Source organism: Peromyscus leucopus, chromosome 8b (assembly GCF_004664715.2).
Source record: "Peromyscus leucopus breed LL Stock chromosome 8b, UCI_PerLeu_2.1, whole genome shotgun sequence".
Classification (NCBI taxonomy): domain Eukaryota; kingdom Metazoa; phylum Chordata; class Mammalia; order Rodentia; family Cricetidae; genus Peromyscus; species Peromyscus leucopus.
In genome coordinates this window covers 56,320,385-56,334,037 of record NC_051086.1, presented here as the reverse complement: position 1 = coordinate 56,334,037, position 13,653 = coordinate 56,320,385, and the positions used below count along the sequence as shown (strand labels likewise).

General features: G+C 43.3%; 1 protein-coding gene across 1 annotated transcript in view; it reads right to left on the bottom strand.

Moving 5' to 3' along the window:
• Ankfy1 (ankyrin repeat and FYVE domain containing 1) overlaps positions 1 to 10,655 on the bottom strand; it is a 67,926-nt gene extending 57,271 nt beyond the window's left edge. The window contains exons 1-2 of the mRNA XM_028888690.2: positions 10,568 to 10,655; positions 306 to 498 (exon numbers count right to left, since the gene is read on the bottom strand). Coding sequence (XP_028744523.1) covers positions 306 to 498; positions 10,568 to 10,577 — 203 coding nt within the window. The 5' untranslated portion in view covers positions 10,578 to 10,655. The remainder of the gene's footprint in view (positions 1 to 305; positions 499 to 10,567) is intronic.
• Between the last annotated feature and the right edge of the window lie 2,998 nt (positions 10,656 to 13,653).

The window sequence follows — 13,653 nt, the reverse complement described above, 5'->3', positions numbered from 1 at the left end:
AATGTGACAAGAAAATGAGAGAGAAGCCAGGCCTAGTAGAGCAGATAGGTCTAATCCCATCTACCTGAGAGGCTCGAACAGGAGAATCACAAGTTCAATGGCAACCTGGCCAACCTAGTGAGACTGTCTCAGAACAAGGTGACAAGAGCTGAGGATGAGGATGCAGCTCAGCACTTGTCTAGATATGCAAAGTCCCTGTTTCAACCCCGAGGAGTACAAAATAAGAGAGAATGAGAAGACACTCTAACAAGTATGAAGTGGCTAGGGATGAAGCAAGAGGTTCAGCTCTGGTTCTGGGAGCTTACCTGTACTGCTCCTGCTCATAGAGACCTGCCACTATTGCCAGCAAGCGGCTGATGAAGGACTCACTGCTACTCTCCTTGTTTGCCTGTGCAGCCAAAAGCTCACATCTTTTCTCCGTCTCTGCCAGTTTCTTCTGCAGCTTGACGTACTCTTGCCGAAGAAGCATCAAATGCTTCTCCAACTTGGCCACCTCCTCTGCAAGGCAAACAAAGAATGTTTACATGGCAGTTGCAAGGCAAATATCATTCACCACTCTCTAGCCATATGGTCCACTATTTCTGTATAATCTGAGAGAATCAAATATGACTTTGTGGGCTGGCAAGATGGATCAGCATATAAAGGTATTTACTGTCAAGCCTGAGGACCTGAGTTCAGTTCCTAGGACTGACCTAACAGAAGGAGAGAACGTACTCCTGTAAGTTGTCCTCTGACCTCCATCACACACATTGTGACATGCATGTGCCTACACATACATACGAACGTACAAAATAAATAATAAAAAACGCAACTGAAAAGAAGAGACCCAGTGAGATGGCTCATCGGATAAAGGTGCTTGCTGCTGAGCTTGACAACTTGAGTTTGATCCCCAGGACTCACATGGTGGAAGGAAAGAACCAACTCCCTTAGGTTGTCCTCTGACCTCCACTCTCTCATGTGGCAAATTAAGTACTACCAAATAGCAAGTCTTGCTGAAAAGGATTTCTCTTTGCACTTTGATTGTTATTTTATAATAAATATGTCCTGCTTTCATAATCAGGAAAAGGTTTTCAAAAGATATGTGTTTAAATACTAATATAGGGCTGGAGAGATGGCTCAGAGGTTAAGAGCACTGACTGCTCTCCCAGAGGTCCTGAGTTCAATTCCCAGCACCCACATGGTGGCTCACAACCATCTGTAATGGGATCTGGCGCCCTCTTCTGTATACATAATAAATAAATAAACAAATCTTTAAATGCTAATGTGCTATGATCGTCACACATATACACACATGTATGTATATATGTGGCTGTTTTTTCTCCTCTTCTAGACATTCAATAAATGCCTGAAGTGAAGAACTGGATGCCCACCCAGCCTCAGGTAGAAATCAATATTCCCAGGAAAATAAACTTGAAAAGCACTTAAAAGATGACAACAGTAACATTTTTCTCTAATTCTGCAATTATTTGTCTTACAAATATTGAAACCAAACATTTCTTTTTTTTTTTCTTTTTTCTTTTTTTTTTTTTTTTTTTTTTGGTTTTTCGAGACAGGGTTTCTCTGCGTAGTTTTGCGCCTTTCCTGGAGCTCACTTGGTAGCCCAGGCTGGCCTTGAACTCACAGAGATCCGCCTGGCTCTGCCTCCCGAGTGCTGGGATTAAAGGCGTGCGCCACCACCGCTCGGCGAAACCAAACATTTCTTTAAAAAAACAAAATAAAACAAAAAACATGTATTTATTTTGCTCTTAACTGATAGAGCCATCTTTCCAGCCTCCCAAACAACATTCCTCTTAAAATGCTGGCTAAAGGAAAACAATACTTTTTGTTTTATTTTGTTTGTTGTTTTTTGAGACAGGGTTTCTCTGTGTAGAGAAACCTTAACTGTCCTGGAACTTTATCTGTAGACCAAGCTGGCCTCCAACTCAGAGATCAACCTGAGTGCTGGGATTAAAGATGTGTGCCACCACGGCCTACAGACGAAAACAATACTCACAATTAACCTGGTTTTGAAAACAACAGAGGAGTTGAATTTAAAATTACACCAAGCACCTTGGGTTAGACTTAGGTCACTGACTCTGAAGAGCTCTTAGTGACTCAAGACTAAAGAACCAAGAAAGTACAACTCTCCACCTCGGAGAGGGAAATACTGAGCAAGAGAACTCGACATCAGCACGGGAAATACCAACTCCACGTCACAGAATGGGCAGGTACTGAAGCAGGGCAGAAAGAGAAAATTTAGAGGCCCATCACACTAGAATCTAGTTTACATTCCACACAAGCAATAAAACCAAATTTTAAAGCTGGGCAGTGGTGCTGCACACCTTTAATTCCAGCACTCCAGGGGCAGAGGCAGGCAGATCTCTGAGTTTGAAACCAGCCTGTTGAGTGAGTTCCAGGACAGCTAGGGATACACAGAGAAACCCTGTCTCAAAAAACAAAACCAAAAAAAAAAATTTTTTTTGGCCTACAGATATTTCTTGTCAAGATACTTCAACAAGGATGCTAAAAACATCATATTCTGAGCCGGGCGGTGGTGGCGCACGCCTTTAATCCCAGCACTTGGGAGGCAGAGCCAGGCAGATCTCTGTGAGTTCGAGGCCAGCCTGGGCTACCAAGTGAGTTCCAGGAAAGGCGCAAAGCTACACAGAGAAACCCTGTCTCGAAAAACCAAAAAAAAAAAAAAAAAAAAAAAATCATATTCTGTTTACTTACAGCTAGAATGTGACCTTGGGTTTAACCCTATGAATGCTTTTATTCCTAAACCCAAAAAATACGCCTTATAAAACTACCTTACAATTCATTTACTAAAGGAAATCCTTAAAGTAAACAAACTCATATACTCTTCCTTAAAATAAACCTTTATTAATATTTATTTTAGTTTTTCTTGAGATAGGCTTCCACCACATCACCACATCACTCTGCCTGCCCTGAGATTCTATATAGAGAGCAGGCTGGCCTCTGCCTCCAGGGTGCTAGAACTAGAGGTGTGCCACCACTCCCCACCCAGCCTTTCTTTTCTTTCTCTTGAGACAGGGTCACAGTAGAGATAAGGAGAGAGTATGGAAGGAAGACTGCCCACACATCAACAGACTAGATGAATTAATTATCAATGGCCTGGGACCTTTGTTGAATGAGTAGAGCTTTACTTCAAACTTAGAGAGTTTCTTTGCTCCCAGCTTTACCAGTCTATGCTAACAAAACACTTTCTAGAAGAGTGCTCTCCACCAGAACTTTCTGTGTGGTACAATATTCTACTGATCTGCCTATCCCAGGGAGCCATTAGCCACACTGTGGCTGAGCACTTGGAATGTGATCAATGTCGCCAGGAACTAACTGTTTAATAGCATTTAATTTTAAGTTCAAGTGGGTTGTATGTGGCTAGCAGTTATTGTTCTGACCAGTGAATGGCCAGTGTAAAAATGTCTTCACCTTGTTATTCAATTGTCCCAAGTATTTTCCTGACCAAATTCCACTAAATTAGTAAAAGTCTATAATCAACTATGTAACAAGCCACTTACATATATTTTGATTTCATTTTGTGGGGTCTGGAGCAATGACCAGTTTTTTTTAAATAATTTATTTACTTTTATTTTATTTGTATTGGTATTTTGTCTGTGTAAGAATTATGTCCTTAATTACATCACCAGCCTAAAAGCGGGCGTGCCCTCTGTGCACTCTCTTTCCACACTCTCTCTCCTTCCATCTGCCCTCCCCATCCTGCGCGGTCTCTCCCTCTCTCTCTCTCCCTCACCCTCTCTCCCTCTCTCTCTCTCTCTCTCTCAAGCTCTAGAAAGGTAACCATGGCTCGTGATTCTTCCGCCAACCAGCACTCTCCTCCGTCGGCATGGCGGCAGCCAGCCACGAGCACCGCCTCATAACCAACAGCCTGCATGTACATCTGTGTGAGGGTTCAGTTCTTGGAGTTAGAGACAGCTGTTAGATACCATGTGGGTGCTAGGGATTGAACCCAAGTCTTCTGAAAGATCAGTCAGTGCTCCTAACTGCTGAGCCATCTCTCCAGCCCATACATTATTTAATTTTACTTCATGTGCATTGGTGTGAAGATGTCAGATGCCCTGGAACTGGAGTTATAGACAGTTGTGAGCTGCCATGTGGTGCTGGGAATTGAACCCAGGTCTCTGGGAGAGTAACCGGTGTTCATAACTGCTGAGCCATCTCTCCAGCCCCACACTGGCCAGTCTTACAGAGAACCCAGTTTCAACTGTAGCACCTACATGATTGCTCACAAATATCTCTAACTGCAGTTCCAGGGCATACAATGCCCTCTTCCAACGTCCTCAGGCACCAGACATGCACATGACACACATATGTACATGAAGGCAAAACACTACACACATAAGAATAAAAAAAATTCTCCCCACTATGACATCTATGAATCACATCAGCCACCAACATGGCAAGATAACCTTAAGGGAGCAGCAGTGGCATGAATACCTTGGCATTAACCAACAGCTCTCTAATTGGATTTAAGACTCAATCAATATAAGGTAAACCATGCCTGGGGCGGTGGTGGCGCACGCCTTTAATCCCAGCACTTGGGAGGCAGAGCCAGGCGGATCTCTGTGAGTTCAAGGCCAGCCTGGGCTACCGAGTGAGTTCCAGGAAAGGCGCAAAGCTACACAGAGAAACCCTGTCTCGAAAAACCAAAAAAAAAAAAAAAAAAAAGGTAAACCATGCCTAGTACTGGAACCTGACTAACTACTCACTCAGTACTAGTTAGGGCATGGTTATTGGAGGAGAATCAACAATCATTAAGTTACTAACCCAGCACAATTCCTAAGAATGCATGAACATTTGTCCTTATACCAACAGACAAGTGTAGTCTCCACCCCCATCAAGGAAACCGCTTTGCAACAGAGACCACTACAGAAAATCACAAGCAATCAAAATGCAGAGTTGTGGAGCACAGTCCTAATAAATACATCTACAAAACACTCTTGCATCTAAGACTCAGAGAACATTTTGGAAGAGGGGAGCAGAAAGAATTCTAAGAGCCACAGGATCAGTAAGTTTGCTGTGAGATTGTGTTTCCTAGTAATTATCAGAAGTTACACCCATAAAGTCTCATGAACAGACTGCCCAAATGTGAGCTGAACAAGGATAACATCAACGGATACGCCCAACTGAACTGGGAAAAGCCTACAAGGCCTCAACCCTACACAAAGAACTATAGACAACTGAGGAAAGCTGGGAGAGGGAGTCTTTGCTAAGGAAGAACACACCAATTATCTAGTGCCAAACAGTCAGCCCAGAAAAAATACACATACAAGTAACACTATACAAACGGAACAGGCTATATTTAGGAATGTGTGTGTGTACACATATATGCACACAATATCAATTAATGAAAAAATAGTCACGAATTTGGAGAGAGTAGAAAGGGGCATATGGGAGGCTTTACAAGGAGGAAAGGGTAAATGTTGTAATTACAATCTCAAAAAAATTTTGTGCTGGGAATGGACCCAAGGCAAGCACTCTACATCTCCAGCTCAAGAACTACACTTTATTTGCTAAGACTTAAATGTGCTAGGAAAAAAAAAAGTAGCTGTGGTGGTTTGAGCAAGGATGGCCCCCCCAGGCTTATATTATCTGAATGCTTAGTCACCGGGAATGGAACTGTTTGAAAGTATTACAAGGATTAGGAAGTGTGGCCTTAGGACAGTGTGTCGCTAAGGGTGGGCTTTGAGGTTTCAAACGCCCACACCAGGTACAGCTCTGTGTGCAGATCAGGATGTAGCATTCTCAGCTACTACACCAGCACCTGTCTGCATACCACCACGCAGTCCATGGTAATAGACTAAGCCTCTAAAACTGTAAGCAAGCCCCTGATGGGTGATGTTGCTCTTTATGCTGTGAATGTGATATGCTCTGATTGGTTGATTAAAAAAAAAAGTTGATGGACCAGTAGCCAGGCAGGAAGTATATACAGGCAGGATAAGTAGAGAAGGAGAATTCTAGGAGAGGAAGGCGGAGTCAGTAGATGCCAGCCCACCTTCCAGGGAGCAGCATGTAACGGCACACAGGTAAAGCCTCGGAACACATGGTAACACATAGATTAATAGAAATGGGCTGAGTTTAAGTGTAAGAGCTAGTCAGTGGTAGGCCTGAGCTAATGGCCAAGCAGTTTTAATTAATATAAACTTCTGAGTGATTATTTTACAAGCAGTTTCGGGGTCCGTCGGGCTGGGCAGGACTAGAAAAAACTTCAGCTACAAGCCCCAACTAAATGCCTTGGTCATGGTATCTCTTCACAGCAAGAACAGCCACTAAGACAGTAGTTTAAGGAAGCCAGGTATGGTTTGCATACCTGAAAGGCAAAAGGATCATGAATTCAAGGCAAGGGCCACAAAGGGAGACACTACCTTAAAAACCAAGTACTAGGTGTTGGTTAGGGCACTCCTAGAAAACTGATGTTTTTCAGAGTAATGTAGTAGAAACCCACCAGTTTACATGATGTCTTAGTTTGCTTTCAATTGCTGAGATAAAAACAATGTGACCAAAAGCAACTTGGAAAGCAAAGCATTTATTTGGCTTCCATATTCCCCATCACAGTTTATTGAAGAAAGCCAAAGCAGGCCCCTGGAGGGAGAAAGACATGCAGGAACGCTACTTACTGGCTTGCTCCCCATGGCTTGCTCAGCCTGCTTTCTTATACAACCCAAGACTACTTGACCAGAGGTGGCACTGCCCACAGTGATCTGGCCCCTCCCAAGTCAATCATTAATCAGAAAAATACACAACAGACTTGCCTATGGGTCAGTATGATGGAGGCAATTACTCAATTAAGATTCCCTCTTCCCAGATATGTCTAAAGTAAATTTGTGTAACGTTGACAAAAACAAACCAGCACTTTTGGGTGCTAAGTATTTCATCTATGTCAAGAACATACGCAATACATACTTAACCATGGAGTGATTACCCTCAGGCACCAAGCAGCTTAAGGGATGATCAAAATGCCAGGCCTTCAAGAGTAAGCATGATTCTAGGTTGAGAGACAGCACTGAATGAAACATGCGAAGCTCCTGCTTCACAGGATCTCCATTCAGGAAAACCCTCTAGGTGACAAATGAACAGCTATTGGAAGAAAAGCTCACCAGCCATACAGAGAATTGGCTTTGCAGGGACAAAGACGGAGGTAAAAACATGTTGGGAACGTACAAGAGCAGTTCTTATGACAGGGGCACAGTAAGCGAGAGGCCAGAAACAAGTTTCACTGTGAACTAGGACCAGATCTCTTTTGAGACTTCAAGGTTATTTGGAATATACCACAGGAGTTGGAGGGGGAGGGTGTTAAGAACAGGAAAGGTAGGGCTGGAGAGATGGATCAGTGATTAAGAGCTCTTCCAGGACCTAGGTTCAATTCCCAACCCCTGTAGAGAGGCGCATAACCATTTTAAGTTCAGTTCAGAGGATCTGATCCCCTCTTTTGGCCTCCTCCCCCATCAAGCATGCATGTGGTGTACAAAACATACAGGCAAGCAAAACATCCATTCACAAAAATTAAAAGTATAAAATTTTTTGAAAGGAGAGTTAAGATCTGATTTTGTGTTTAACATTTTATTAATTTAATCATTTATTTGGAGGGGGGACTGTCATATGGTTGCTAGCACTTGAAGTGGGGCTAATGTGACAACTAATCAGAGTCATTTCTCACTTTCACTGCATTGGTCACAGATAACAAATTCAGGTAGTGGGGCTTGGTGGCAAGTCTGTAGTCACTGAGTCATTACCGTGGCACTGATTTTTATATTCTTTTGAAACAATGTCTCATGTAACCCTGGCTGGCCTTAAACCTGCCGTATAGCTAAGGATAGCCTTGAACTGTTGATTCTCCTGCTTCTGCCTCCCAAGTGTGGGAGCCACCATGTCTGGCATAAATCAGATTTGTTTTAAAGAGAACATAAGAAACTGAAAAGAGGCTATGGGTGAGTAAACTAAAGGAGAGAAAAAGTAACAGCAGGAAGACCACATGAAAACCTTTAAAGTAGCTCATTTGAGTCTGAAGAAAACACAGACCAGAACAGCTGCAAAGGTGTACAAAATGGAAACGGAAATCGCTTTTAGAGGCTGAGTGTGGCATCACACCCCTCTCATTAATCCCAGAATTCAGGAGACACAAGCAGGCAGATCTCTGTGAGTTCTAAGCCAGCCTGATTTACCCATCAAGTTCCAGACTAACCAGAACTTTAGTCTCAAAAAATTAAAAAGAAAAAAAAATTGCTTTTAGAGTGGATCTGAGTTAAGGATCTATATTTAGTCAAGTGAACAGCCACAGGAAAAAAAAAAGTTTTCTATATAAGCAGGTAAGTTACTGTACGGCAAGTATATATGGTTTCTTAAGATTCTGCTTACTATTCCTGGGAACTAATGAACCACACACAAACCACCACCAAATGATCAACTACTAGGAAAGTCTCCAGAGTATGCTGACAACTGAACTGTGACATCTCACAAAAATCTACTATTAGTGTTTACGACTCTCTCTGAACAGCAGCCAGTTCTGACAATCCTGATTAAAGTTCAAGCAGCAGCAAAAACAAACAGAACAAAAATACAAACAACGTAAGAAACATCTCACAAAATATCTTTAGACAACTTTGTTTTTCCTTGCATAGGAAATGCCTTCCATTTAATGAGGCTAACTGACCCAGAATGCTTTCCTCAAATTTTCCTAGCTGAACTTTACAATATCATTTTCAAACAGCCTTAACTGGAACTTAGGAAACTGGAATGTAAAAGGGGCAAACCGTGAGGTCAGAGCCTAAGAGTATCTACCTATCATCCCCCATCACTTCACCTCTCCAACCAATTTAATCCTGGATATCTTGTCTGTGGTTAAGGTGTACAGTCCACTGGCTAGATAGATGTTTCTAATCACCTCAAGGCAATTACAAGTAAACAATCAATGACTGATCTCAGCCCATATGAACTCCCCACAACTGGACCGGGAGCACAAACACAGTAAGTGCTCAATAAAACCACTGAATGAAAAAAAAAGAAAAACTACACTCCCTACAACCTGAAACTTGGTAATGTATTTCCCCAACATTCAAATTCCCTTCCTAAAAGTACTATCTATATACTCACAATCTCACAGTGTCTTCCTGAACCTTCCTCCCACACCTCACTGCTGAGAATTCACTGGCTGCCTCAAGTGTACAATATTTCTGTAGTTTGCAGATCATCTAGCTCCTTTTCTGTATAGGCTTTTATGTATCCCAGGTCAGCTGTGAAGGACCTTAAATTCCTGATCCTTCTGCCTCCAACCTTCTGAATGAACTACAAGCACGCACCACCACACTCAGTCCTTTCAGAAGTTCCTTTGCTTCCTCGCCTGCTTTGGGACAATATTCGCCTGAGGTTCCACTTCCAAGGTGTTTAACATGGTATTAAAAAGGAAAAAGGAAAACTGGATCCAGTTCCCAGCCATAACTCTAGCCTCAATTCACTTAGCTCTAAAGGGTAAATAACATACCCGACAGGCCTACTTCGTCTTATTACTCTAACCTGATCCAAATCAGAGAAGCCTACACACGCTGTCATGCTACCCAAATCTCAGATCAAGAAATGATGGGTTCCGTCAAGGCTTAGCAAACAAACAAACCAAAACAGGGAAGGTCTTGATCAAGCACCCTTCAACACTCAATAATGTCCAACAAGAAGTGTTTTTCTCCAACAATGGGGCACACACGAGAAAAACACATATTGCCAGGTCCAACATCACTCTATGATCCCTGGCAGGTAACTCACCATCTCTGGCCTTTCTTCCCCACTTGTAAAGTTTTGACAAGCAGAGATCCTACGTTAAGGGAAGCTGAACGTGAGAAATCAGATGCCTTTACCTGCAGTGTCGTAGAGAGTACACTACAAAAGAGGGTAAGGAACCAAGAGGTAAAGGAACGCCGGTGTGGCTTTAGTACACCTCTCACCAGCAGTGTGGCCTTGGTCAACTCCCTTACTAAGCAAACCCCTCCTCTTGCCCCCATTGCAAACCTCAGAGACTCTCGGCGCGCCCGCATGCCGGGGCTGTAAAAGAGCCCAGAGACTACAGCGCTGGCCCAAGAAACCCGTTGCCCAGTTGCAGCCCGGATTCCTCCCGACCTCCTGCAAGGAAGAGTCTCAAGCTCTTCCGCAAGCAAGGGATGCACCCCTTCCGGATGCAGGACCTGCCATGACAGCAGTTTCGATTTCCTAAGGAGATGGACACTTCCCTCGCCGTTCCAGCATCGCTGGCACTACAAGGAGCCTCCCGGACAGCCTTGCCGAGCTTCGCGGCTGCGGCTGCTCCTAGCACCTGATCACCACCCCAGGCGTTCCCAGCCCACCTAGGTCCCGAGAGGCCAGACCGCGGGAGGGGCGTTGCCATAGGAACGGCGCAGAGGAACCCCCGGCCCGGGAAGCCCCGAGACACTAGACAGGAAGGCTCGCGAGACACGCAGTGCCCCGTGCAACCACACCCGACCAACCCCTCTCGGGGCTTCTGTGCCAGGCCAACGGTGCCCTCACACCTCTGTGCCTTCCCGCGCCGGTCCACAAAAAACCCTACCTTCCGCCATGTCGGGCCCTGCCCTGCCTGCAGCCTCGCGAGATGTGCCTGCGGAACGGAGTGAACAAGTCTCGCGAGACCTGGGTGGAGGCGCGGCAAAGGGAGGAGCCTGAGCACACAAGAGGTGAATGAAAGTGGAGCGCGAAGCTATACCCCCGGGAAACGGAGCTAATCCCCTCTACACACTAGACATTTGGGGGAATTACCAGGCACTGACTGATCTCCCATATTCCAGGCGATCGTCAGGGAACAGCGAACGTGGACTACTATGATGCATGGTTACTTTGTAACCATGAGACGCTGTCAGAAATCTTGAATGACAGCATTCGTCCTGGGCTTTGGGAATTTTATGACCAAAACCAGACTACAATTCAGGTCATCAATCATAAAACGCACACTGGAGTAGGGGTTGCGGTAACTGTAAGGCTCTATAATTATTAAAGACAACGTCGTGCAAGGAAAATTGTGAGATCCCTGAGGTCAAAGTGGCAAAGCCAAATAACATTAGGAGCTTATTAAAAAACGCCCAGGACAGGGCCATGGAGTAGAAATGAGAAGCAAGGGTAATTAGATATTGGGAGATTAAACAGAGGGAAGGAAGATTGTAAAACTTTTGGTGAATGTGAGAATGATTATATGATTTAATAATAGCAAAATAGAGGGGAAATATACCTAGATAACATCCTCTCAACTTTTTTTTTTTTTTTTGGCAGTGTGGTGGGGTGGCGAATTAAGACAGGGTCTCTTCACATAACTTAATTGTCCTGGAACTCACTATGTAGACCAGGCTGGCCTTGAACTAATAAACATTCATCTGCCTCTGCCTCCAGGGCTGGGATTAAAGGGGAGCACCACTACACCGGGTTTAAAAATTTTTTTTTCTTGGCTTGCTGAACTAACATGTATACTTAGAACACATGAGGCCTTCAGTTCAACGAAAAAGTTTAATTCAGGAAAATAAAAATAATGCATCAACAGTTAAGGAAGTGTGCTATAGAGAACTGCCAGATTTTAGGAAGATCTGCCAAAATTGAATCATTTTGAGATGGGTAGTGAAATGGAGTGATGAAGGAATTTGGAATTTAAATCATAAAAATTTGGAATTTAAATAATAAAAACGTAGGGCCAAGGGTTAAAATTTTGAAAGGGGGGCAACCCTGACTTATAAACACCTAGAAAACCGAAGATGGAAGGGCACTGAAATACATTAAGAAAAATTATGTGCTAAAAATTTATGTTCCAGGTGTAGCAGGAGACTACAGGAGTGGAGAGAACATGGGCAAAGCAACATTTGGGTAGTGGCACTTCGTAAGCGAAATGTGGGTAAAGAACACAGTGCAGTGGGTATTTGTCAATTTCAATAGAACTGCCAGAACTCAAAGCTTCTGTTGAGGATAGTTCATAGGTGTACCAAATTTTGAGCTTGTCAGACCTTCAGGTGGCTAGGTGAGCCAGCCTCAGGCATAAACAGACTCCTTCCTCTACATGGAGTCCCCTAAAAAAAACCTCAAGTTCCTAACACTAAAATGACGTAAGTTGTTGCAAAGTGCCGTCATAGTGGACATCTCTTTACAGCATATTTTCTCTTTGCCTTACCTTTGCAACCCTCATAAATTAACCTGAGTCTGTTTCATTTTTCACTTTTTCTGACAAAAGTTCTCATGTAGTCCAGATTGGCTGAGAGCTCCTGACCCTCCTGCCTTTCCAAGTGGTAGAATCAGAGGTATCCACATCTGGCTCAAATTAGTTTATTCTTAAGATACTATTACCTTGGATGATCCTTTTAAGAATTTGACCAGATCCTTCAAGATACACAAATAACAAAATCTGCTATCAAGGAGTAGCTTGATTAACAGAAACATGGTAAGGTGTTGTTAGGAATGAGGTATTGTGAGCATTCAAGTGTTGTTACTTCTTTTATAGGGCTTGTGTGAAGGTGTAGCATCTGTTTGCAAAGACCAGAGCTCAAGGTACTTTATTCATTTGCTCTTCACCTTATTTGTTGAGAGATGGTCAAGTATCCCTGATTGTCCTTGAACTCTCGCTGTAGACCAGGTTAGCCTCAAACTGGAGGCCTTTGCCTTCAGAATACTGGGATTAAAGGTGCACCTCAACATACCCAGCTCACATGTTTTAAGTCTTTCACTGACTTATTTGACTGGACTGACAGACCAAGGAGAGACCTCCTGACTCCACCTCCCTGGCACTGGAATTTTAGGGACTGCTGTGCTAGAAATCTGAACTCTGGTCCTCATGCTTGCATGGTGAACACTTTACCAAACTGAGCCATCTCCCCAACTCTTTCTGTGTTTGTGATGCTAGAAATTAAAACTCAGGGCTGTGGACATTAAGCAAGTCCTTTGACACTGGATAACACCCTCAGCCTTACAATTAATATATACTGCTTCAGGAAGAGTCATTTTTCTTGCCTAGGACTTTCTGTGCAACATGTGCCTGGCTGTTGAAAGCTGTTTGATTCATATGTGGACAGGATTCAAGTCTGATCGTGTCACTAAAGTAGAGGTACTAATTCATCAAGCCAAAATGTCTAATCCTACCTTGGCAGCCAGTCTGCACACCTGAAATCAAACACCCAAAAATACCATAGGCAGAAAGTAATTTTCTCTGCAAACTAAATTCTGTTTTGAGTTCTGCAGGCTTCCATAAAATGTAAACTGGGTAAGGTGTTACTCCGGTACCTTCTTGAGAGCAAGGGAGAAAAAATTCCTTGGAAGCCTAGTGCCTAGCACACAGATCATACTAGTGAACAACCTGTTCATTTGCATTTGAAGCAACATGCAAACAGAACTACTTCCTATTTACCTAGTGATGAATAACTATAATGAGTTCACAGGTGTGCAACATCTAAACCCTTCTATAGCAATTTCACTCCAATATGCTTATCAGGGTTAGAATTTTCTTCTTGTTTCTAATTCAGCTCTATGGCATCTGGCTCCACATTTTTCAGTTTGTAAAGAAGAGGCCAAACAGCCACTAGGAATTTATGAGCATCATCATCAATACATCAAGTCAGTTATCAGTTCTAACACTAAATGCATATAAACTGAGGGTTCAAGACAAGAAGC